The sequence below is a fragment of the Ovis aries genome, chromosome 5, assembly GCF_016772045.2.
Source record: "Ovis aries strain OAR_USU_Benz2616 breed Rambouillet chromosome 5, ARS-UI_Ramb_v3.0, whole genome shotgun sequence".
In the NCBI taxonomy this organism is placed as follows: domain Eukaryota; kingdom Metazoa; phylum Chordata; class Mammalia; order Artiodactyla; family Bovidae; genus Ovis; species Ovis aries.
In genome coordinates, this window is record NC_056058.1 from 12,503,067 (window position 1) to 12,525,799 (window position 22,733).

Sequence of the window (22,733 nt, forward strand, 5' to 3'; positions counted from 1 at the left end):
TGCATTACATTTAGTGTGCGATCTATTTCGATTATTATTGCATCAGCTCCACCTCAAATCATCAGGCATCAGATCCCAGAGGTTAGGGACCACTGCTCTGTGACGCCTACAGCCCCTCATTCCTGCCTGAAACCCCACCACTCAGCCACAAAGAACCATGAACTGTTTACACTCGTTAATAGAGTAGGCTCCAGGGAGGAATGCCTAGACTCCACAAACAAAACTTTGGAGTTCGAGTAGAAAACATTAGAACATTTATATTTTTAATCATTGGGGATCTTCCCCACCCAGGAATTGAACCCCCGTCTCTGGAGTCTCCTGCATTGGCAGGCAAATTCTTTACTACTAGCGCCACCTGGGAAGCCCAACGAATATCATTATGTAACAAATACATTATTATAAAATGATCTACAGAATCTGATCTTTCTCTAGTAGCTCAGTTGGGAAAGAATCTGCCCGCAGTGCAGGAGACCTGGGTTCGATTTCTGGGTCGGGAAGATCCCATGGAGAAGGAAATGGCAACCCACTCCAGTATTCTTGCCTGGAAAATCTCATGGACAGAGGAGCCTGGCAGTCCATGGGGTCGCAAGAGTCGGACACGAATTAGCGACTAAACCACCACCACAGAATCTGAGTATTTGTATATAATTCATACTGTATTTGTATATAATTCATAAACAAACACTCTTCGAGGAATTGAGCTTCCACATCTTTACTGATGGAGGTTAAACAATTTGAGGGGTGTCATTTATCCTAACACAATTTTGCCACCCCCAGGGAACATTTGGCAACGTCTGGAGACATTTTCAGTTACCACGACTGGGGCAAGAGTGCCACAGGCATCTAGCGGATTGAAGCCAGGGATGCTGCTAAATATCCTACAATGCACAGGGCAGGCCTCCAGAATCACCCAGCCCTAAATGCCAATAGCGTTGAGGTTGAGAAGCCCTGGCTTAAAGCGCTAGTCACTTTTTTCTGGGGTCTTTGCACCCAAAGCTGTTCCATCCCGCACTCCGATCTTCTGACTGCTGAGACCTCGGTCTTCCGGACTCCTCCAAGAAGCCATTTTTTTCTTTTTTTAAAGAAACCATTTCTGATGCCGCCAGGCAGGGCTCTTCCAGCCCCCTCGCCCACCCCCCACCCCCCATGCTGGGTTAAAATCGTCCTGATCCCTCGGGGTTCTCAATCTTCCGTTTTTCAGCGCAAATTCCCTGGAACCCCTAGACAGACCGATTCTGCAAGACTGTGAGGAACCAGGAATCCGTATTTTTAACGAGCATCTTCTCCCCACCACAACTGCCTGCTTCTTAATATCTTGCACATAGTAGGTGGCCCAGTGACTAGTTGAATGTCTACAGCATGGCAGGCGCTACTAAATACTCGACCTGGGGATCTCGAATCCTGCACCTGCGCGCGCGCGCGCACAGGCATGAGCGCGCGCGAGCACACACACCCGTCCCCAGGATGTAGCCACTATCATCATCCCCACTTTACAGCGAAGTAAACTGAGGTTCAGAGAGAAGACATAGCCGGATAAGACACTCAGAGCGAGACAGGGGTCTAGATCCTCATTAGCGCCTGATTCCGGGTGGAGGGAGGGGACCGAGCGATGAACAGGGGAGCGCGAACAGGCGGGGGCACGGAGACTCGCCGCGGCCTTCAGATGCGGCCCCGCCCCCACGAGGGACGTGAAGACGCGGACCCCGCGCAGCGTGGGGACATGTGACCGACTGCAGAGGCCGCGCCGCTTCCCCCGCCCGAGTTCTGCGCGCTCCGCCGCAGGGTGCAGATCCGGGGCGCCCGCCTGGGTTTGGGGCGCAAGAGCAGAGGCGGAGCCAGGGCGGAGCCAGCCCTCCCCGTCCACCCCCCCGTTCCCAAACGAAAGCGAAACGGAGCGCAGGAAAGGAAGGGCGGAGCCGGCCTGGAGGCCCCGCCCCCTGCCCTGCGCGGCCGGACCGACGGGCGCGCCCAGGTAGGGGGCCGCCGAGCGCGCAGTGCGGACCCTCGCGGGGACCTACGCCGCCACCATGTCTCAAGAAGGTGTGGAGGTAGGAGATGGCTACAACTGGGCCGGTGGCCCGCGAGAGATGCTGAGGAGGAGCTAGGGGCACGGAGCGGGCTTCGCAGTTGCTGGGGACTCCATCCAAGCCCAGACCTTCCCCCCAAGGCTGGCACTCGTCTCCCTCGGAAAGGAGAGTGACCGCCACATGCCCCGGAGCAAAATGCGGCCTCCTCGAGGGAAAGCGGGGGCTGCTGGGTCAAGGGTCAGAGGCCAGGGGTCATCTGGCCGGCCTCATCCCTTAGCCTGGGACGCTCGCCCTAGTCCGCTCCCTCCCCCAGTACTCTGTGGGGACTTTGGCTTTTTCCAGGAAATGCAGTAGAGGGATGGGGGGGGGGGGTGCGAAGGCCAAAACCCGGGGTCAAGTTCGGGCCGTGAAAAAAGGAAGCCTAGGGATGGAGGAAGGGCAATTGCGCTTTTCCTTCCCCCACCGGTCCCCTACCCCAGCTGGAGAAAAGCGTCCGGCGCCTCCGGGAGAAGTTTCATGGAAAGGTATCCTCCAAGAAGGCAGGGACTCTGATGAGGAAATTTGGCAGCGACCACACTGGAGTGGGGCGCTCCATCGTGTATGGTGAGCAGGTGGGGGTCCTGCCTGGTGAGAGTTAAGCTGGGGAGCAGGGAGGGGGTGTGGTCTGTGCTGGGGGCTGGAAGAGGCGATGAGATCATCTCTTTGGGGGGCGGTCTGGATCGGGGTTCTGGGGGCCCTGAAATTCCCACAAAACCTTTCAAGGGGCCTTCACTTACACTTACTCTCCCCACCAGGGGTAAAGCAGAAGGATGGACAGGAACTGAGTAATGATCTGGACACCCAGGTAAACTGCCCCCTCCCCTCAAAACACGTGGTAAGGGAAGGAAGAAGGGAAGGGTCAGGCTCATCCCTGGCAGAGCTCTTTCTGTGCACTGTCCATCCACAACTCATGGTCTAGCCTCATTCACTTACCTCTCAGTTATGGATCTGACCAAGGAGCCTGCAAACCATAGGTGCTCATTACATGCTGATTGTATGAAATGGAGAGAGACAAGAAACTAGGCAGTGAAAAGAATCCGGATTATCATCATTACAGAGGAGCCAAAGAGGTCAGGGAAGGCTTCCTGGAGGAGGTGGTACCACATTCTTCAAGCCTAGGGAGGAGTGATCCCTGGGAAGGGGAGGGGTTGGAGATCTTCCTGGAAGAGAGGGTGACCTGAGCAGAGGAACTTGCAGACAGGTTGGGACGAGTAAGAGATAGGGGAGGAAAGAGGGGCAGGGAAGCCCATGTAAATGAATGACTAAAGCAATGAATGAATGAGAGCCTTTGTATGGCCACTTTGCCCCTTAGATGGCCTTGGTAGCTGGTGCACTGGTTTGCCTGTCTGAAAGGGCCCAGCACAGAGCTGTTAAAGAGTATAATAAAGTATGTTTTATACTTGTAACATTTATATATTTACAGTTATACATATAATGAGTATAATAAAACTAGCAAAGAGTATCATTGATTGAGCACTTTCCCTGCAACAGGACTCCAGGAATTCTGTTGACTTATTGCCACAGGTCCTGTGAGACAAGTCCTATTATTTATCATATCCACTTGACAGATGAGGAAACTGAGACACAGGGTGATGAAGTCACTCACCAGGCTCATGCTGAATGCAGGTGGTGACTGGGATTTGAACCCAGGTCACCTAGAGTCAGAACCTGGACTCCTAGATGTCCTTCATTAGGGAGAGTGGCTTGGCCACGACCCCACAGCTGGAAGTGATGAGGCCAGGATTCCAACCTGTGGCTCTCTGAATCCAGAGCTCAAGCACTTAGCCTAAAGCAGCATAGCCTCAAACAGGTGACCTGTCACAATGCCAGCAAGTGTGTGGCATTTGCCAGCATGAAGGGAGCATGGGGCCCAGGCCTGTTGCCCACACTCACTCAGGGTAATCTCAGGCAAGCCCTCTCAGAGCTCTGGGCCTCAGTTTCCCCATCTGAGCAATGAGGATCACAGGTGTGCCCACCTCTCAGGGTTGCTATGAGGACAACTGAGGTCACACACCCTTGCCCTCAGGAAGTGGAAACTGCTCAATTAACTCCTCTTGAGTTGGGGACACCTTACTCATATGGGGCCAGAACCCTGCCTCCCCATCCAGAAGCCCTGCCCCCAGAAAAGAGGCATGAGCCACCTCCCCAGTTTCTACCCCTGATGTTTCCACCCAGGACCCCCCAGAGGACATGAAGCAGGACCAGGACATCCAGGTGAGTCCAGGGTGTGGGATGGGGAGGTGGAGCGGTGTGCACACCCCTGGGGGTATCCATACGTGAGAAGGAGGGACAGGATAGGGGTTTGGAAGAGAAGAGGACTGACCGCCCTCTTGGCCCCGCCCACCCCATTCTGCAGGCGGTGGCGACATCCCTCCTGCCACTGACAGAAGACAATCTACGCATGTTCCAGCGTGCCCAGGAAGACCTCATCCCTGCCGTGGACCGGCAGTTCGCCTGCTCCTCCTGTGACCATGTCTGGTGGCGCCGCGTGCCCCAGCGGAAAGAGGTGATAACCCAATCCCTGACCTTGGTTCTGTCCCGGCTCTGCTCCCAACCCCCATTCTGTGTCCAAACCAACTGACCTAAGAACATCAGCCTCTGAGACCCCAACCCCGGACACCTGCAGCCTCAGAGATCAACCCCAATCTCAGCCCCAACGCTGACCTACTGAGCTGGACTTTCAACATTCAACTGGAGAAGCTCAACTTACCCTTGAACTCTTGACTATGGCGTTTGACCACTACCACAGAAATCAAGCCTGAACCCCAAATCTGGCTTCTGAACCCCCTGACCAGTGGTGTGCTTCTGATAAACGCCTACCAACCAGGAACGAAGTGCCCCCAGATTTACAGTGTTCGCCAATTTCGATGGTGTAAATCCCAACGTGACCACCATCAGGCTATCGGTGCCCATCTGCTCCGCTCTTCTGTACCCCCAGGTGTCCAGATGCAGGAAATGCCGGAAGCGCTATGATCCCGTGCCCAGTGACAAGATGTGGGGCGTGGCTGAATTCCACTGCCCGAAATGTCGACACAACTTCCGGTGAGGGCACAACTTCCCGAGAGGGTGCTGACCCCACCCCCTCACCCTCGGCCCCGCCCCAGCCCCGCCCCGCCCCTCCCTGCCCTGGCCCCATCCTGGCCCAGCTGGCCTTTGGACCCTCACGGCCCTGCCCGCCCCCAGGGGCTGGGCACAGATGGGGTCCCGGTCCCCCTGCTACGGGTGCGGCTTCCCTGTGTATCCGACACGGATCCTCCCTCCGCGCTGGGATCGCGACCCGGATCGCCGCAGTACCCACACCCACTCCTGCTCCGCTGAGGACTGCTACAATCGGAGAGGTGAGCGCCTGCTGCGTCCGCATGGCCTCCCCCTGTTCCAGTCTATGTGGCCTGGACTCCTGGGATTTCCACCTCTGGGGCTTTACCTACCAAGGTGTCTGCTTGCTTCTTGCACCTAACTCCTTAGGTCCTAGTTCTAGAGGCCATTTCATCTCTTACCACATCGGCCCCTCCTTCCACATCTTCCACCGTCCTCCACCTCCTTGCCTCCAGGTCTCTCCTGGAGGGGGGGTCCCTCCTCACACTCACCTCCCGTGGCATCAGCCACCCTCCATGTTCTCACCCATGAGGCTTTGTGGTTTCACCCTGACAACCCACATCCCAGGGTCCTGTGGACTCAGCCCCTGCAGTCTCTCTGTGTTCTTGGCTCCTGTGTGGTCCTCTGTAGTCTCAGGTGATGCCCATGACCGTGGGTCTCCTGTGGCTTCAACGTCTGTGACTTCCACTTCTGCCCTAGAGCCTGTGGCCGCAGCCCCTCCCCTCCCCCAAAGCACCCCGTGGCCTCCAGCCCCAGGAGAGGGCTCAGAACCTCTCCCTCCCCAGAGCCCCATGTGCCTGGGACGTCCTGTGCGCACCCCAAGAGCCGAAAGCAGAACCACCTGCCCAAAGTCCTGCACCCCAGCAACCTCCACATCAGCAGTGGCTCCACTGTGGCTACCTGCCTGAGCCAGGGGGGCCTCCTGGAAGACCTGGACAACCTCATTCTGGAGGACCTGAAGGAGGAGGAGGAAGAGGAGGAGGACGAGGAGGAGGGCGGGCACGGGGAGTGACCCCTGCCAGATGCAGATGAAAACCAGACACGGTCTGTGGCTATTTTGTGTTGTTATAAAATATGAGCTCAAACTGAGATCTCAATGCCCTTGGGGAGCCGTCTGGGTCCAGGATATTGGCAGGGGGATTCCTGGGCACTGTCTACAAAGCCCTGGGGAAGCCCTGCAGATCCACAATGGGAGGAGGTCTGTGGGGCATGGTCTGCATGGAGCCACAAAGGAGGGGTGGCCAGGACAACTTGGGCTCCTGCTGACACACATCCCCTGGGACCTGAGGGACAGATGGACAGAGGGTCACAGCCTCAGGGGCCTAATCAGCATGGCAGCCTTCTTGAGAGAGTAAGCCCCACCACGAAACTCGGCCCAGTAGACCCCATCCTGGTAGCGGCTACGGTAGTGGCCACCACGATGCCACACACCATTGAGGTTGGAGTGGGCACAGGCATGGTACCACCAGCCTCCCCGCTGGTACAGGGCACAGTTACCTGAGGGGAGAGGGGGAAAAAAGCCTTATTTTATTCTTCTCACCAGAATAAAAGCCTCTACCAGCACCTCACTAACACAAGGCTTTTGCCAGGCATACTCTGTCCCCCTACTTCAAAGTAATAGCCTTAGTTTCTTCCTTATCCCCTTACCAAAGTACAAGTCACATTTTCCTCCGTCCTTTCTGCAAACAAGGAGCTTTTCCTCTCATTCCTTTACCAGAAAAAACAACCTTCTCTACTTTCTTTCTACAATAGTTAAAAGTCCTAGCTCTCACAGCTCCCCCTTTCCCCCACCTCCTTTCACAAAGGCTGAGGCCCTGACTTATTAACTCATTAGAGAATGAACGTAGACTCCCTCACCAGAATAAAAGTCCTGTCCTCCATTCTCTTGTTTGCCCTGATCCCTACCAGAGGAAAGTCTTACCCCACCCTCTTTCATTTCCTCACTAAGAGTCTTCTATCCTGCCCCCACACACCACCAAAATAAGAGCCCTTTACCAGAATAGGAGTCTCGGTCTCTATCCACGGTGCTGAAAGGCTTGTCATTATGCCAGGAAAGAGAATCTCCAGCATCACCATGGTACTGGCCAAGCCGCAGGCGGTAGTGGTCACTCTCAGGCTCCAGGGAAAAACCATCATAGTGGGCGCGTGCCCCACGGCCTCCCCAGTCTTCAAGGAGCACCAGTAGCTCATGGTCCCCACGGCTGGTGAGCTGATGCACAGGTTCAAGGCCCAGCCAGTATTCCCCATCAGGCTCCCCGAAGCCCACCTGGCAGGGCAAGAAAGTCAGAAAGGTAGGCGCTGGGCCCCTTCCCCGCCCAGCCCTGCCCCACCCACCTGTGCCCACCTTGTAGTGCTGCCAGGTAGTGAAGAAGTTGACCGAGCCATCTTGCCGCCTCTGAATCACAGTCCAGCCTCCGCCCTCCAGCTGTTGCTCACACCATGCTGACACCACGTGCCGGCCCACTCGTAACTCATACACTCCACTCTGTCCATGGCCTGCCTGGCGGGCCTCTGCACAATCCCGCCATGGGCCTATGGGCACAGGGATATGGGAGAGGCACAAGCTACACCAGTCAACCCCTTACTGGAGTAAGAGTCTTGATTCTCACTGGTCCCCTCACCAGAAGTACTGCTTCTCTTATTCCCTCTCCAGGATAAAAGCCCCCAAACCCTTTTTCTTACCTAAATTAGACTCTAAGTCACTCTTCTCTCAGTAGAGCAAATGTGGAGGCTGGGATTCTTAAATCCTATGGTTTCACCAGAAGAGAGGTCCTGAACATGGCTCTCTGAACTTCCTCAAATTCTCACCAAAGTAGCATTCTTAAATCTGCTGCCCTCTCATCAAAATAAGAGTACCTCTCCTAGTTTCACACCATAGTAAGAATTTTGTTCCTTAAGAGCCATATCTCCCTGTTCCATCAACAGAATAAAAATGCATCATTTCCCCCCCAGTCCCCTCACCACAAGGGGAATCTCACATTAAGGTCCTGACTCCTATTTCCCTCTATTCATGCTGCACTGGGAATCCCCTGGCTCCTCACACCCCCAACAGCCATGCCCTTGACTTACCTGCTGGCTTAGGAGGAACAGCAGGGTGCCCTGAGGGCAGAGGAGAGGCCAGGGGTCCTGGCTGTCTCAGGGTCTGATCTCTCTGGGGTTCTGCGGCTGAGTTTAGCCTCCTGCCGCTGTCGTCAGTGCCACCCACCAAACTGACGGGAACCACAGGTACCAGGGGTGGGGGCAGGACCTGGGGTAACCAAGAAAGTCAGATGCGTTAGCCCTGGAGGCTCTGGGCTCTTACATCTCCCAGCACCCAGATGGGAAGGCGATCAAGCAGGAGCATGGCTTGATCTTCCCCAGCCTAACTCCAGCAGTCAAGAAGAGACAGAGCTGGACTTCCTGGTGGTCCAGCAGTTGGGACTCTGCTTCTACTGCAAGGGGAGGGGTTCAGTCCCTGGTCGGGGAACTAAGATCCCCCATGCCTCAAGGTGTGGCCAAAAAATTTTAAAAGAGACAGAGCTGGGCTTAAACTCTTGCTCTGGTGTCCACAGCTTAACCAATCTGTTCCTCCAAACTTTTCTGTAAAGCAGGGATAATATGAGGCAATGCAACACTTGAGTATTAACTTACTGAAGCCTCCCAAACCTGTAAGGTAGCTACCGTCAGAGCAACGATCTCTTATTCAAAACCCAAGGCCAGACATAGTCCAGAATTCTAAATAATAGAGCAGGAGTTAGAAACAATAACTGGAGAAGGAAATGGCAACCCACTCCAATATTCTTGCCTGGGAACCCGCATGGACAGAGGAGCCTGGCAGGCTACAGTCCATGGGGCTGCAGAGAGTCAGACACGACTTAGACTAAAGGGCAACAAGAAACAGTAACACAGGGTCTACATATATTCCCTAGCATCCCCAATGAGGTCTTCATGCACATATTAGTAATATACCTAATTACAGGAATCTGCCTGCAATGCAGGAGAGCTGGGTTCAATTCCTGGGTCAGGAAGAAACCCTGAAGAAGGAAATGGCAACCCACTCCAGTATTCTTGCCTGGAGAATCCCATGGACAGAGGAGCCTGGCAGGCTACAGTCCGTGGGGGTCGCAAGAATCAGACACGACTTAGCGACTAAAGCACCACCACTGAGTATTCATATCAGGTAGATAAGTAAAGACTTTAAGTAGCTACCAGTAGCGTTTTGACCCAAATGAGTTGTTGGTGGAGAGGTAGGGATCCGGTTTATGGAGCTTTTTGTACTTCAGAACTGCGGATAAGAGATCCTGGGGTTTCAAGAGGCCACACCTTACTGACAACGCCCACAAGAAGTGGCTGAGATTTGGGGAGGGTGATAGTTTCGGAGTTACCTGCTGCTGCCCTCCCGCACTCCCCGGGCACAAGCGCTCCAGGCGGGCGATGAGGCCACTCTGCTGGCTGACTAGCTGTGCCAGCTCGCGGAACTTGACGTCCAGCTGGTGGAAGCGGGCGGCAGCGCGCTGAGCCTCTGCCGAGGCGTTCAGCACGCGATCCCCGAGCAGCGCCAGCGCGGAGGCGGGCTCCGCCCCCGGACTAGGCCCCGCCCCTGGGCCCGCCTCGTGCTGCAGCTGCGCGCGCAGCTGGCCCAGGCGCGCGCTCAAACCACGGCTCTCCTTGCGCAGCGCACGCACTTCGCCAGCTACGGCGCCGTCGGCCGTTGCCAGCCGCTGAAGTTCGCGCAGCAATTCCTCGTGGCGACTCACGCGCACGCGCAGCGCCGCCACCTCGCTGGCGTTCACGGCCTCCGGCGTCGGGCGCGCGGCCGCTGGCCCGCTCCAGCACACGGCGCCTGTGAACTTCTGCGGGGGCAGCACGAAGGTGTAGGTGCAGCGCGGAGCGGCTGCGCGCGCCCACCACGCGCCCAGCAGGAGCAGCAGCTGCAACGTGAGCAGCCGGGGTGCCGACATGGCGGACCTGCGGGCAGAGAATGAACGGGAAGGAGGGGGGCTGGACCCCCGACTGTCAAGTCGGACCAAACCCTGTCCTCTCCCACACGGGAACGCACATGTCTACACCTGCGTGTATCAGGGGCCGCACACGCCGGATACATCCCCTTCCCAGGCCCAAGGTTGGAGATGCTGCAGTAGAACCCATCCCTGGCCTCACCCCTGAGTTCCAGGCGCCCTGCAGGTCAATATGCCTCGTGCATTCACTCTGCAAGGCTTCACTGAGCTTAGTGTTTACTGGCCTCAGTTCTAGGCGCTTGGGAATACAGTCGGGGGCAGCACACACACACAAAATCCCTGCCCTGGTGAGCAAGAAACAAAATTAAGTTAGAATTCATAGAGTATTAGACGGCCCTAGTTTGTATTAAAGATAGCAGTAAAAGAGGGGAATACCCTGGCCGTCAGTGGTTTAACTGCGCTTTCGCTGTTCGGGACTTGGATTCCGTCCCTGGTCGGTCCAGGAGCTAAGATCCCACAAGAGGCCAAAAAAAAAAAAAAAAGAAAAAAGACACCAGTGAAAAGACAGGGATTTGAGAGGAGGGAAGACCTGGAGGAGGTGACATTTTTATAGAAAAACCTGAGGGAGGAAACCATGGGGTTTCTAGGAGAGAAGAGGTCCCTGGCAGGGGGAACTGAAACTTGAAAAGCCCTGAGGGTGGATCATGCCTGATGTGTTAAAGGACCTGGAGGAAGCTGAAGCAGAAGCCATGGGAAAATGGGAGAGGGGATGAGGGAAAAGTCCCCCTAACTCAGTCTAGTAGCGGACACCACATTTCCCATATACCCAGCCCCAAACCCCAGGGTTGTCTGCGTTTCTTTCTCCATGGCAGATGGAACTCATCAGCCAGGCCTGTCAGCTCTGGTGTTTAGACCCTGAATTCCTGCACATCACCCCCCACCACCCCGTGCTAACCCCATCCCATGATCCAAGCTCAAGACACCATCTGGCTTTCCTGACAGCAGCTACCTCCCAGTCTCCAGGCTTCTGTCCTCAGGTTCTGTTCTGGTTTTCCAACAGCAGCCAGAGAATGCCTGTGAACACCCAAGTCAGGTCATGTCCCCACTTAGAGGAAAAACCCAAGTCCTCCTGCAGCGCAGAAAGTTCCACAAGCTCTGTCCAGTCCCCTCCCTTCCTCACCTCCTCCTGTTCACCCTACTCACTCTGCTCCAGCCACCCTGGCTTCCTGGCTGTTCCTCAAACACACAAGGCATCCTTCAGCCTTAAGGCATTTGCACTTGCTGTTTTCTCAGCCTAGAATATGCTGCTCTGAATTTATCATGCCTCCCTCTCCTTATTCAGGTCTCAGCTGTCTCCTTAGAAGCCCTCCTCGACAACCCCATTTAAAGTCGCCCCTCCTGGGCACACCCTATACGGACTTTTTCTTTCTTCTTTCCTTTTTTTTTTTTTTTTAAATATTTATTTATTTGGCTGCACTGGTCTTACTTGCAGCATGTGGGATCTAGTTTCCTGACCACAGATTTAACCAGGCCCCCTGCACTGAGAGCGTAGAATCTCAGCCAGTGAACCACCTGGGAAGTCCCTGTGGTCTTTGTCATTTTAGCATTTGTCACTTTGCATTTGCCTCATTGATTTGCCATTGTTTATGCTCTGAATTCCTCCACCAAAATAGCAGCTCCCAGAGGCTGAGTCTGGGTTTTGTTCACTGCTCTGTTCTCAGCTCCTAAATCAGTGCTTGGTGCCACACAGGCCCCGCAACACCCACATGCTCCCCCACAGGTGTTCCCTGACTCCCACAGGTGAGCTCATATAGGTGTCTTCGCTCAAGGACGTATACTTGTGGCCACTAACCTTCTGCCCTGCAGGATCCACACCCAGGCCCCCACTGTCTTCATTCTTGGGGTTCACACACTTGCAGCCTCTCAGATGGGGAAACACGTTCCTCCCATGTACATTTGCCCACATTCAGAAAATGGTCTACATGTCAGCCCTGTCTGCACCAACATCCACTTTGTCTAAACTCACACATCCTAGTGGCCACACAAGCGTGTGTCCTGTGGGCTTCATCATCACACACATTACCTCATTCGCACACTCAACAAGCATTCCTTGAGCACCTATTGTGTGCCAGGAGATGGGGACACAGCTGTGACCAACACAAACAAAACCCCTGGCCTCACAGGGCAGATTGGAAAAAAACGGTAGGTAGGTCTTAGAGTGATAAGTCTTAGGAGAAAAAATATGGAAGGATGTGAGAGACCTGGGCTGGGGGGCACTTTAAATAAAGGAGTCAGAATTTGCTTTCACTACCAGGGGCCTAGGTTCTATCCCTGGTCAGGGAACTAAGATCCCATAAGCCATGTGGCGAGGCCAAAAATAAATAAATAAATGAATAAGTAAATAAGTAGAGGAGTCAGAGGTCACTGAGAAAATGACACTTGAGTGAAGACCTGAAGGAAGAGCGATAAAGGGAAAATCATTCAGGCAGAGGGAACAGCAAGTGCAAAGGCCCTGAGGTGGAACCTAACTTGATATGCCCAGGGAATAACAGGGAGGCCTGTGAGGCTGGAACGGAATGAGAAAGGGGGAGAGCAGGAGGCACCGAGGACAAGGAGGTGATGGAGGCACAGTGTGCAGGGACCAGAGGAGGGTCTGGAGTTTTACTCCAAGTCCTGTGGGAGCAGTGGAGGGTTCTGAGCTGCAGAAAGGCATATTCACAACGGTACTCAAACACCAAGCACTAGCTCCCCAGGGCAGAGCAGGGTCCTCTCCTTGCCCCCAACCCTGGAAGACCTCAGGCCCTACATAATAGGGATGGACCAAACCAGGTGGTGCAGTGGTGAAGAATCTGACTGCCAATGAGGGAGACACAGCAGATGCAGTTCAATCCCGGGTCTCAAGATCCCCTGGAGGAGGAAATGGCAACCCATGCCAGTATTCTTGCCTGGGAAATCCTATGGACAGAGGAGCCTGGAGGGCTACAGTCCGTGAGGCCGCAAAAGACTTGGACACAACTGAACATGCATGCACACAAACCCCTTGGAACTAGAGTGTGTGTAACATCTGCTGCCTTTTGGAATCTCAGCCTGTGGTAAAGAGGAGGCCTGGGGAGCCCCTCAGCCAAACCGAGGCCCAGGTTTCCCAACAGACAGATTCAGCCTCCACTGACCCTCCCACCCTCCTGTGCTCTCACCTCTCACGACCAAGACCCTGAGTTCCACAAGGACCACAGCAGACACAAGAAGTCCAAGAAGGAGCCGAGGGTCCAGCAGGGCCTCTGAACTGGAGAAGGGGAGAGGCTAGTGGGAGAGCAAGGAGGAAGGAGGCGTGGTAACCACCCCCAGCCACCCAGAGCCTGGAACTGGAGCTGTGAAATGCTAAGCCAGGGAGCTCCAACTGTAAATATTTAGCATTTCCCAAGTGAGAACAGAGGCAGAATTGCCAGACCCTCCTGCTCAGGCCACCAGAGCCTGATAACGCAGTTCAGTGTCCTGAACGTCCCCCCAACAGCAGAGCACAGAGCGTGGGAGGCTGCAGGCCCAGGAGGCTGGGGTGAATCCCAGCCTCGGACACAGACACACAGACACACATCACAGAGAACCACAACGGCGAGTTTCAGCAGCACCTGCTGCCTGATGGGGGTGACTCCAAACTCAACATTTTGTATCTCATTTAATCCTGGCCACCTGAGCTGGTCTCCATAAGTAGCCACATTTTACAGCAGAGAACTGAGCCTCAGAGAGGGTGAGCAACTGGCCTGTGGGTCACAGCCAAAGAAAAAAGCAGCAGTGGGATTCAGCCCAGGTAACATGGCTCCAGAACTCACACACAGAACCACGACAGTCACACACTCCTGTGTAACAGTGCAGCACAAAGACACATAGAGATACCCCAATAAGACATGCAAACCATTGCACAAAGCAGCAAAGATGGATGGAATCTGTGTGTATGTGTGTGTGTCCATGGATTTGCCCGGCACACCCAATTATAAAGACACAACTGGAGGGAATTCCCTGGTGGCCCAATGGGTGGGATTCTGCTCTTTCACTGCCGGGGGCCAGGTTCCATCCCTGATCAGGGAACTAGGATCCCACAAGCCTTGTGGTGTGGCAAAAAAAGAAAAAGACAGCTGGAAACACAGCACAGATTTGGGCAGTGACTTTTCAAAGCGTGGTCACATACACACATACATCACGACAAAAGAAAATATCCTGTGGGCTGAGCGTGTCCGTATCTGCACGTCAGGCACATACACACCCAAGTACACTCAGTCAAACAGCGGCAAGGGCAGAGACACAAACCAACTGGAAAGCGCAGAGACAAGCCCCTGATAGCCGCCTGCCACCCAGTGCGAGTTTCCACTTATCTCTCACACACTCTCACATCCTCACACAGGGCAAGTCCTGCAAGGACGGAAACAGGCAGCAGTAACCACACACTCATCCCTCAGAGGTACAAAGCGACTCACGTAGAGCCCCCACTGGACTAGGGTCTCCTTGTAAGAAGGCCTCCCGGACCAGCAGACACACTCTCCCAGTTGCTACTGTCCTGAGCTCGTAACCCGAGTGGCCTCCAGGGCTGAAGGAGGAAATGGTCGTCCCAGATCTGAGAGAAAAGCTGCCAGGCTGGGCTCTGGGCCTGGGCTGGGGCCCCTCCGCCCCCCACTGGTAGTCTCCTCCGGCTCCCCCTTTTGGCTGCAGAGAAAGAAACCTCAGAAGTCAAGGAAGGAGAGGGGCTAGTAGAAGGGAGTGTCTGGGAGACAGAGGAGAGACGTAGGGAAGGTGGGGAGAAAGGTGGGTGATGAAGAGAGAGATGAGAAGAGAGAAATGGGAAAAGGGGCAGAGAGAGGAGAAAGACGGAAACTTGTAGATGATGAACGAGACAATTGATGGCAGGAGCAAGGCTGGGGAGAGGGAGGCAGACAGGGAGAAGGCAGGGATGGGGAGGGGGAGACAGAAGTGGGGAGAGGAGAAAAAATTAGAGTGCGGAGACAGGAGAGGGGAAGCAAGTGGTGGGGAGACAAATGAGGGAGGGGAGTAAAGTGGGGAGTGGAGACATGGGAAGGAAACAGATGGAACAGGGAGAGAGATGTTGGGGGAAATCTCTTCCCCCACCCGAAGGTTCTGGGGAAGAAGCCAGAGGCCTGAGGCCAAGACTGGGGCTTTGAGCGGAAACTGGGAGGGGGGGAATTATTGACCAAGCGCCCGCCTTGCCCTGAATTTCCAGAAGGTGATGTGGAGTTTCCATCCCCCAGCCAGTCCACAGACAGGGCCTCTGCGAGGGACAGCTGATCCTCAGGAGCTGGGCGCCCAAGCGAGTAATTGCCAAGCGCCACCCTCCTCTCAGGCTCCCAAGTGCCTGGCGCCAGGGTGCCAAGTATTGTGTACACATCATCTCTCTTAATTCGCAGGTCAGAGAGAAAATGATGATCATTTAGGATATTTTAGGAGCCTCAGAGTGGAGAATCTGGCTCAGAATCGCACAGCTCGTGGAAATGGCCGAGGCGGGATTCGAACCAGCGGCTCATTTCGAACCATGGCCCCGCCCTGGTTTCCGTAGAAACAGGCCCTCGATGTCTCCATAGCAACCCCTCCGAAGTTTTTCTCGCTGCCTGGTGCGCATGCACTGTTGGTGACGTCATCGCGGCGCCTCCCATAGTCGCCTCGCCGGAGCCGGAAGTGAGCGGAGCGGTGCCGGAAGCAGCCGGCAAACGAGGCCTCGTGGAAAGGACGGCGGCATGGGACAGTCGGGGAGGGTGAGTCGCGGCGGCCAGGACAGCGGGCAGCGCGGGCGGGGTTCCGCCAGCGGCCGCGGGTCTCACCTCTTGCCTCTTGTCCCCGCAGTCCCGGCACCAGAAGCGCGCGCGCGCCCAGGCCCATCTCCGGAACCTCGAAGCCTATGCCGCGCAGCCGCACTCGTTTGTGTTTGCTCGGGGCCGCGTGGGTCGCAGCGTCCAGCAGCTCAGTATGGACTTGAGGCGGGTCATGGAGCCGCTCACCGCCACCCGCCTGCAGGTCTGCATCACCCAGCCCACCTTCACCCATCCTGGGCCTCGTCTTTTCAGCTGCGGGGGTGGCTTCATCCTCGAAACCGCTGGGGGCCTCAGTTTCCCAGGCTGGAGAAAGGGACCTTTATGGGGACCATCGTGCCTGCCTCTCAGGTCTTTGAGGGGCAGCAGCGAGGGCGAGCAGATGAACGCACCCAACATGGAACTTGGCTGAGTGCCTAAAGGCTGATGGTTAAGAGGGCAGTCGAGTTAGCAAAGCTGGCTTCTCTGAAAGGCCCGAGCCAAGTTACTTAACCTCGCTGAGCCTCAGATGGGCCCTCTGAAAAATGTGGTGATGCAGTGTCAAGAGACAGAAGCTTCAGTTAAAGTCTGATTGGCTCTAGAGGCCAAGAGCATTCCATTCCTCTCTCCCCCTAGTTCTCTAAAGGGTTAAGTGTAAGAAATGGCATAACAGGTTAGGCTTAAAGGCTTTGCTTAATAAGAGGTTATCTGTGATTGTCCATTTTTCTTTTTATCGTTTCCAGATACGGAAGAAAAACTCTCTGAAAGATTGTGTAGCAGTGGCTGGGCCCCTTGGGGTCACACATTTCCTGATTGTGAGCAAAACAGAGACCAACGTCTACTTTGTGAGTGGATGCTCTTACTCCCCATACCCTCCTCCGCTGCCAGCTCTCATGATGACCCTTGTGCCTCTGAGCTGCCATGATTCTGGCTTCAAAGTAAACGCTCTGAAGAGATAGGCGGTGGTCTCCATTTCCCACCCCCTCCAACCCCGCTCCTGAATTAGACACCTCAACCCTCACAGATCTTTTCTTCTGCAGAAACTGATGCGTCTCCCAGGAGGCCCCACCCTGACCTTCAGGATCAACAAGGTAAGGACTCAAGGTGACATGGGGCTCAGCTGGTAAAGAATCGGCCTGCAAACCCAGGAGACCTAGGTTTGATCCCTGGGTTGGGAAGATCCCCTGGGGAAGGGAACCCACTGCAATATTTTGGCCTGGAGAATTCCATGGACTGTGTGTATAGTCTTTGGGGTCACAAAGAGTCAGACGTGACTGAGTGACTTTGGCAACGCAAGAGGTGACGTGAGGCCTCCGAGGGGCAGGAGCTGGGTTTGGGGATTGCACCAGCTGCATGTGCTGGACGGGTGGTCACCCATTCCTCGCCTCCCCCTGCAGTACACGTTGGTGCGTGACGTGGTCTCCTCACTACGCCGGCACCGCATGCATGAGCAGCAGTTTGCCCACCCACCCCTCCTGGTGCTCAACAGCTTTGGCCCGCATGGCATGCATGTGAAGCTCATGGCCACCATGTTCCAGAACCTGTTCCCCTCCATCAACGTGCATAAGGTAAGCCAGGCCATGTGTGATGGAGGTGAGTGTAGGTAAAGCAGGCAGCAAGGACCACACTCAGGCTCAGTCTTTACATCCTAGCCCGAAGGTTGAGAGTTGTGGGTTCTGAGTTCTAGACCCATTCATGCTCTCCCATCTGGCAGGTCATGGTATTTTATTTTTTAAGCATGCTTTCACTGAATGCTGATCTAAGCTAGATAGTGTGTTCCATTTTACAGAGAGGGAAACGGAGGCTGCCAGAGGTGAAGACACTAGTCTGAGGTTAGATACGAAGGACAAGAAGGCAGGACTGGATTCTTTAAATCGGTTTGGCTCCAGAACCCTGGCTCCTGATCCCTGGCATTAGTGGGTCTCAAATTAGGCTTATTAGATGCCAGTCATCCGGGAGTCCAGTGTGGGTAACCTCAACGGGCCTCGGAAGCTGGATTTCTAACCCCTGGTAGCCCGTGGACGCCAGTTGCAGCCCCATCTGTCCCTGCAGTGCTGGCAGCACCCAGGCCGCCCTTCTGGAGTGTGGCCATAGCCAGGGCTCAGCAGGGGCTCTGGCACATAGGGAGGCCCAGGGAACACTCAGCAGGTCCTGTGCCCGCTTTTCTCTCCCAGGTGAACCTGAACACCATCAAGCGCTGCCTTCTCATCAACTACAACCCTGACACCCAGGAGCTGGATTTCCGTCACTAGTGAGTTCTCAGTGGGGAATTGGCGGGGGTTGCCTGGCCCCATGTGCGGCTGATGACAGCACAGCTGCTGAGACTCTGTGATTGCTCAATCTCAAAGTAAACGCACTGACGCACTGTGGAAAGGGCTGGCAGGGTAGAGCTGACCTGTGACCCCATGGCTCCTGACCCCCATCCCCGCCTCCCTCTGACCCCTACAGCAGCATCAAGGTGGTCCCTGTGGGTGCCAGTTGTGGGATGAAGAAGCTTCTCCAGGAGAAGTTCCCCAACATGAGTCGCCTGCAGGACATCAGTGAACTGCTGGCCACGTGAGGAGGGCTGGGGCTGGAGGTGGGGGATTAGGGGCACCACACTCCAGGGGACCCCAAAGTTGTCCTTGGTGCCAGGGAGCCCCTGCTGAGCCCTTTGTGTCCCCCACGCAGGGGCGCAGGGCTGTCGGAGAGTGAGGCAGAGCCCGACGGCGAGCACAACATCACAGAACTGCCGCAGGCTGTGGCAGGGCGTGGTAACATGCGGGCCCAGCAGAGTGCCGTGCGGCTCACAGAGGTGAGGCCCAGTGCAGGGTAGGCCTGGTGCCTCCCCCCATCCCCGAGGAGGCACTGACACCCCATCCTGTCCTCTGCTGTCCCTCCAGATTGGGCCTCGGATGACGCTGGAGCTCATCAAGATCCAAGAGGGGGTCGGAGAGGGCAACGTGCTGTTCCACAGGCTCGGTGAGGGTGGGGCCGGGGGCACAGTGGGGCCTGCGGCCTGGTCATGGGCGGGTTCCCCTGGGTCTTGGGGATGAAGAGCTCAGTGGCCGCCTCTTCCTGCTCAGTGCACAAAACAGAGGAGGAGCTCCAGGCCATCCTGGCTGCCAAGGAGGAGAAGCTGCGGCTCAAGGCCCAGAGACAGGACCAGCAGGCCCAGAATGTTCGGCGCAAGCGGGAGCAGCGAGAGGCTCACAAGTGTGTGGTCACCAGGCAGGTGGGGCGGGGTCCCAGGTGCAGGCTGCCATGTTGACTGATGTCCCTCCTCCAGGAAGAAGAGCCTGGCGGGCATGAAGCGGGTGCAGGCAGAGGCCAATGGGGACAGCGATGCAGAGGACCCCGGGGCCCCGCCAGAGGCAGAGGGAACCAGCCAGCAAGAGGAAGAAGAGGATGAGGCTGAGTATTTCCGCCAGGCTGTGGGCGAGGAGCCTGATGAAGGTGTGTGGCAGACAGGGCTCAGGGCACCTGGGTACCACGCGCCTGTCTGTCCTTGCGCCCTGGTGGCCCTGACACCGTTTTTCCCTGCAGACATGTTTCCAAAGGCAGCCAAGAGGAGGCGGCCCACTGGGCCCCCAGGCAAGAAGCAGCAGCTGAAGGAACGGAAGCCGGACCGAGGCAGTGAACGGAGGCCTCAAAAGGCCAAGGGCAGGGGCCCAGGCGCCCAGGCCAAGATGGGACACAGGGGGGCTGCCAGGAACCATGGGCAAGGCCGACCTCGGCCACCCAAGAAAGCAGCCTGAGGCCAAGCCTGGGTGGCAGATAGAATGCCCCAGATTGGGGCCCGAGAGATGCTGTGCTGGGCTCCCCTCCTGGGCCTCCAGGCACAGCCCTCGGTTTCCTTTCATAAAGGAGAGCTGCTGTCCCACTTTCCACTCTAATAAATTCATTTCTCATGAGGCTGAGTCTGCATTTGAAATGGTGGGCCTGCTTTCTGCTCCGTACCTGGGCCTCTGTCTGCACCTGGGCAGTGGATGTGCAAGGTCTTATTTCATATGCCAGGGTGACACAGGTGTGACGCTTCTGTGGTGCCCTGGGGCCCTGGACCCCTCCCCAGCCTACCCAGTGCCCCCACAGCAGATGAAGGAGCTCTGGAGGTTAGGTGCTGTCAGGAGGAGGGAAACAGGAAGTAGAAGTGAGGCGTGTGTCCAGACTGCTTCCCGGGCTGAAAGTGGTGCTGCCAGGAAGGGGAGGGGCCAGCGGCTTGTGTCTCAGAAGGGAGCACGCCACATGGGGCACAGTGCTACATGGGGCACAGTGCGGCTGCAGACCCGGAAGCAGGCCATGCGAGCCTCAGCCAGCAACATCTCAGGTGAGGAGCCAGCGAGACCGGGCTAGTGAAACCAGGCACGTCCAGGGCCTTGGGGGTGGAGGTGGCCGGCTCCTAGACGGTGGTGGGGAGATGGGTAAAGAGTCACTGCTGGACCCACTTCCTCCCAGACCAGAGGGCTGGGATAGGAAGGCAGAAGTGAAAGTGGAGGAGCCATCTGAGTCATGGACGGGATATGTGCACAGAGCTAATGGCCCGCCTGCTGGACCAGCCAGGAGTCCAGGCCATTCCTAAGAAAGCTGAGGCTGAGTAGGGTGTATGAAGGATAGGTTACAGAGCTCAGCTCCCCTACACTGCCGTATCCCAAGTGCTGGCATGCGGAGGCCAGGAGCAGGGCACTTCTACCCTCGGGAGGGAAAGTTCTGGGGATTTTCTTTACAGTGGTCACATGGATGGGGATAGAGCTGTGGAGGAAAAGTAAGCACGGTAGGGGACCACGGGGAGCAGTCGCCAGGTTAGGTCCCCTTAGGACCCGAGACCAGGAGGAGGAGAGGGGGACTGCCTCCAGGGAAGCCTGGTGCATCAGCCAGTGCAAAGGCCCTGAGGTAGGTTTTGCCTTAAAGAACAGCCAGGACACCATGGTTGGTGAGAGCCACAAATGAGTGGGTGGTGGGGGAGCGGTAGCTCCCTCAGGGCACTGTGGGAAGAGATGAGTACTGTTTTTTCTTCCAGGTAGGTAGGGAGAGAGTCTGGGAGTGTATGGCTGTGACCTGACTCAGGTGCCCTTTGGAGGCTGTGAGGACAGATGGATGATGAGGGTGGGAGCAGGGACAGCGAGGTGGACCAGACTCCTGATCCAGGTAGATGGTGACACTTGGGGGTACAGACTGACATGTGGGACTTAGAGTTGTAGAGGGGGGTGGGGGTGGGGGGCTCTTGCTTCACCCCAGGCCCGGGTGGCGCTGGTGGTCGATGCCAGGTTATGTGCCTCCCTGGTTCTTGCCCCAGGACACAGCCTAATGGACCCTGGGCTTCTAACCTTCCTTGGTCTCTGAGTCCCTCTGTACAAACGTGCTGTGGCTGGCACCCCCCATCCTGGGTGTGCAAAAGCACTCTGGAAACATGCCCACAAGGGGCTCCTGGGACACAATAGGTAAGGGTGCCACAGCGGGAGCCACAGTGAGGGGCAGGGTTGATGTGCCAAACCCTCTGCTCACAGGTGCCATGCAGTGCCCAGTCAACTTCTCGGAGGCTGCAGATCGCCTCCTCAGTGGCCTCCAAGAGGGCTTTCTGTGGCCCATGCTGGTAGCCGAGTTCCTGGTGGCCTTGGCCTGCAACAGCCTGGCCCTGTACCGGTTCTGCAGCCGGGAGCAGCGCCCTTGGCCCCCAGCTGTGATCTTCTCGGCCCAGCTGGCGGTCAGCGACCTGCTCTACGCCCTGACGCTGCCCCCCCTTGCTGCCTACTTCTACCCGCCCAAGCACTGGCGCTACGGCGAGGCTGCCTGCCGCCTCGAGCGCTTCCTCTTCACCTGCAACCTGCTGGGTAGCGTCATCTTCATCACCTGCATCAGCCTCAACCGCTACATGGGCATCGTCCACCCCTTCTTCACCCACAGCCAACTGCGGCCCAAGCACGCCTGGGCTGTCAGCGCCGCTGGCTGGGCGCTGGCGGTCCTGCTCGCTGCCCCCACGCTCAGCTTCTCTCACCTGAGCAGGTCCCAGCGCCAAGGCCAGTGCTCTGTGACCAGCCCAGGGGCCTGTACCAAGTGCCTGGGGACAGCGGGTGACAGCCAGCTTGAGGCCTACCGGGTCTACAGCCTGGCGCTGGCGGCCCTGGGCTGCGGCCTGCCGCTGCTGCTCACCCTGGCAGCCTATGGCGCCCTGGGGCGGGCCGTGCAGCACAGCCACGGCATGACAGCAGCCAACAAGCTGCAGGTGATGGTGCTGGTGGCCAGCGGCGTGGCCCTCTATGCCAGTTCCTACGTGCCCTACTATATCACGGCAGTGCTCAACGTGTACGCCCGGCTGCGCTGGCAAGCCCTCTGCCCAGGTTTTGCGAGTGAGGCCGCGGCTGAGAAGGCACTGGACCAAAGGACATACTTGGCCCACCAGGTGACACGGGGCCTTGTACCCCTAGCCATCTGCATCCACCCGCTACTCTACATGGCTGTGGTGCCCAGCCTGGACTGCTGCCGCCAACGCTGCGGGCAGGGACAGACCCCAAAGGACACTCCGTGCTCCAGCCAAGCCCTGCCCCTCAACGTCACAGCAACCCCCCAAACCTCAGAGCTCCAGTCCCCCGAGCTGAGCCCGTGACCTGGCCCATCTTCAGCCCCCTCCTCATCACAAGATGCTGGAACCCAGCAGCAGAATGGAGGCAGAGGGCAGGCCCCCAGGAGCCACTTCCTCCCCACAGAAAGGCTGCCAAAGCTGCAGGAGCTTCCACTCACAGCACTAACCCTGGGCAGGGCCACAGAGCAAACCCAAGATGGGGGGGGTGGGGGGTGGAGGGTTGGCCCCGGCTCTAGCCCCACCCACAACAGTGTGATTGACATCAGGGAATAAATGGTCCGGCACAAGG

The 22,733-nt window shown here is 56.6% G+C and overlaps 4 protein-coding genes and 2 non-coding genes across 12 annotated transcripts; 5 read left to right on the forward strand and 1 right to left on the reverse strand.

Annotated features, from left to right (window-relative positions):
- Window positions 1–1,939: 1,939 nt before the first annotated feature.
- SHFL (shiftless antiviral inhibitor of ribosomal frameshifting) lies at window positions 1,940–6,251 on the forward strand. 2 transcript variants are annotated; one of them, XM_042249916.1, is made up of 8 exons: window positions 1,940–2,048; window positions 2,507–2,630; window positions 2,822–2,871; window positions 4,242–4,280; window positions 4,423–4,572; window positions 5,005–5,108; window positions 5,250–5,404; window positions 5,862–6,251. In XM_042249916.1, exons 1-8 carry the CDS (start codon window positions 2,028–2,030, stop codon window positions 6,068–6,070), a joined length of 852 nt encoding a protein of 283 aa, XP_042105850.1. In that variant the 5' UTR covers window positions 1,940–2,027; the 3' UTR covers window positions 6,071–6,251. The 2 variants fall into 2 exon arrangements, with proteins under 2 accessions (XP_042105850.1, XP_027825408.1); XM_027969607.2 differs by having other exon boundaries at window positions 5,948–6,251.
- ANGPTL6 (angiopoietin like 6) lies at window positions 6,210–15,225 on the reverse strand. Of its 5 annotated transcripts, XM_042249913.1 has the most exons (8): window positions 14,569–15,225; window positions 10,535–10,605; window positions 10,302–10,443; window positions 9,527–10,109; window positions 8,232–8,409; window positions 7,507–7,694; window positions 7,158–7,428; window positions 6,210–6,659 (listed from the first exon to the last, which is right to left on the reverse strand). In XM_042249913.1, exons 4-8 carry the CDS (start codon window positions 10,100–10,102, stop codon window positions 6,469–6,471), a joined length of 1,404 nt encoding a protein of 467 aa, XP_042105847.1. In that variant the 5' UTR covers window positions 10,103–10,109; window positions 10,302–10,443; window positions 10,535–10,605; window positions 14,569–15,225; the 3' UTR covers window positions 6,210–6,468. The 5 variants fall into 5 exon arrangements, with proteins under 5 accessions (XP_042105847.1, XP_042105848.1, XP_042105849.1 ...); XM_042249914.1 differs by lacking the exon at window positions 10,535–10,605; XM_042249915.2 differs by lacking the exons at window positions 10,535–10,605; window positions 14,569–15,225 and adding an exon at window positions 13,294–13,379.
- Window positions 15,226–15,774: 549 nt separating this feature from the next.
- PPAN (peter pan homolog) lies at window positions 15,775–19,782 on the forward strand. The gene is made up of 12 exons (XM_027969610.3): window positions 15,775–15,855; window positions 15,944–16,114; window positions 16,632–16,733; window positions 16,929–16,979; window positions 17,286–17,456; window positions 18,063–18,139; window positions 18,337–18,444; window positions 18,559–18,682; window positions 18,771–18,849; window positions 18,954–19,083; window positions 19,157–19,323; window positions 19,414–19,782. The coding sequence occupies exons 1-12, from the start codon at window positions 15,838–15,840 to the stop codon at window positions 19,623–19,625; spliced, it is 1,410 nt and encodes a 469-aa protein (XP_027825411.2). The 5' UTR covers window positions 15,775–15,837; the 3' UTR covers window positions 19,626–19,782.
- On the forward strand, window positions 16,770–16,853 carry LOC114115089 (small nucleolar RNA SNORD105). Its single transcript, XR_003589587.1, has one exon. It is a non-coding gene; the product is annotated as a small nucleolar RNA SNORD105 (small nucleolar RNA).
- LOC114115098 (small nucleolar RNA U105B) lies at window positions 18,179–18,258 on the forward strand. The gene has a single exon (XR_003589595.1). It is a non-coding gene; the product is annotated as a small nucleolar RNA U105B (small nucleolar RNA).
- A 289-nt stretch (window positions 19,783–20,071) lies between the features above and the next one.
- Window positions 20,072–22,733, forward strand: P2RY11 (purinergic receptor P2Y11). Of its 2 annotated transcripts, XM_042249910.1 has the most exons (3): window positions 20,072–20,194; window positions 20,885–21,012; window positions 21,372–22,733. In XM_042249910.1, the coding sequence occupies exons 2-3, from the start codon at window positions 20,958–20,960 to the stop codon at window positions 22,466–22,468; spliced, it is 1,152 nt and encodes a 383-aa protein (XP_042105844.1). In that variant the 5' UTR covers window positions 20,072–20,194; window positions 20,885–20,957; the 3' UTR covers window positions 22,469–22,733. The 2 variants fall into 2 exon arrangements, with proteins under 2 accessions (XP_042105844.1, XP_042105843.1); XM_042249909.1 differs by lacking the exon at window positions 20,885–21,012.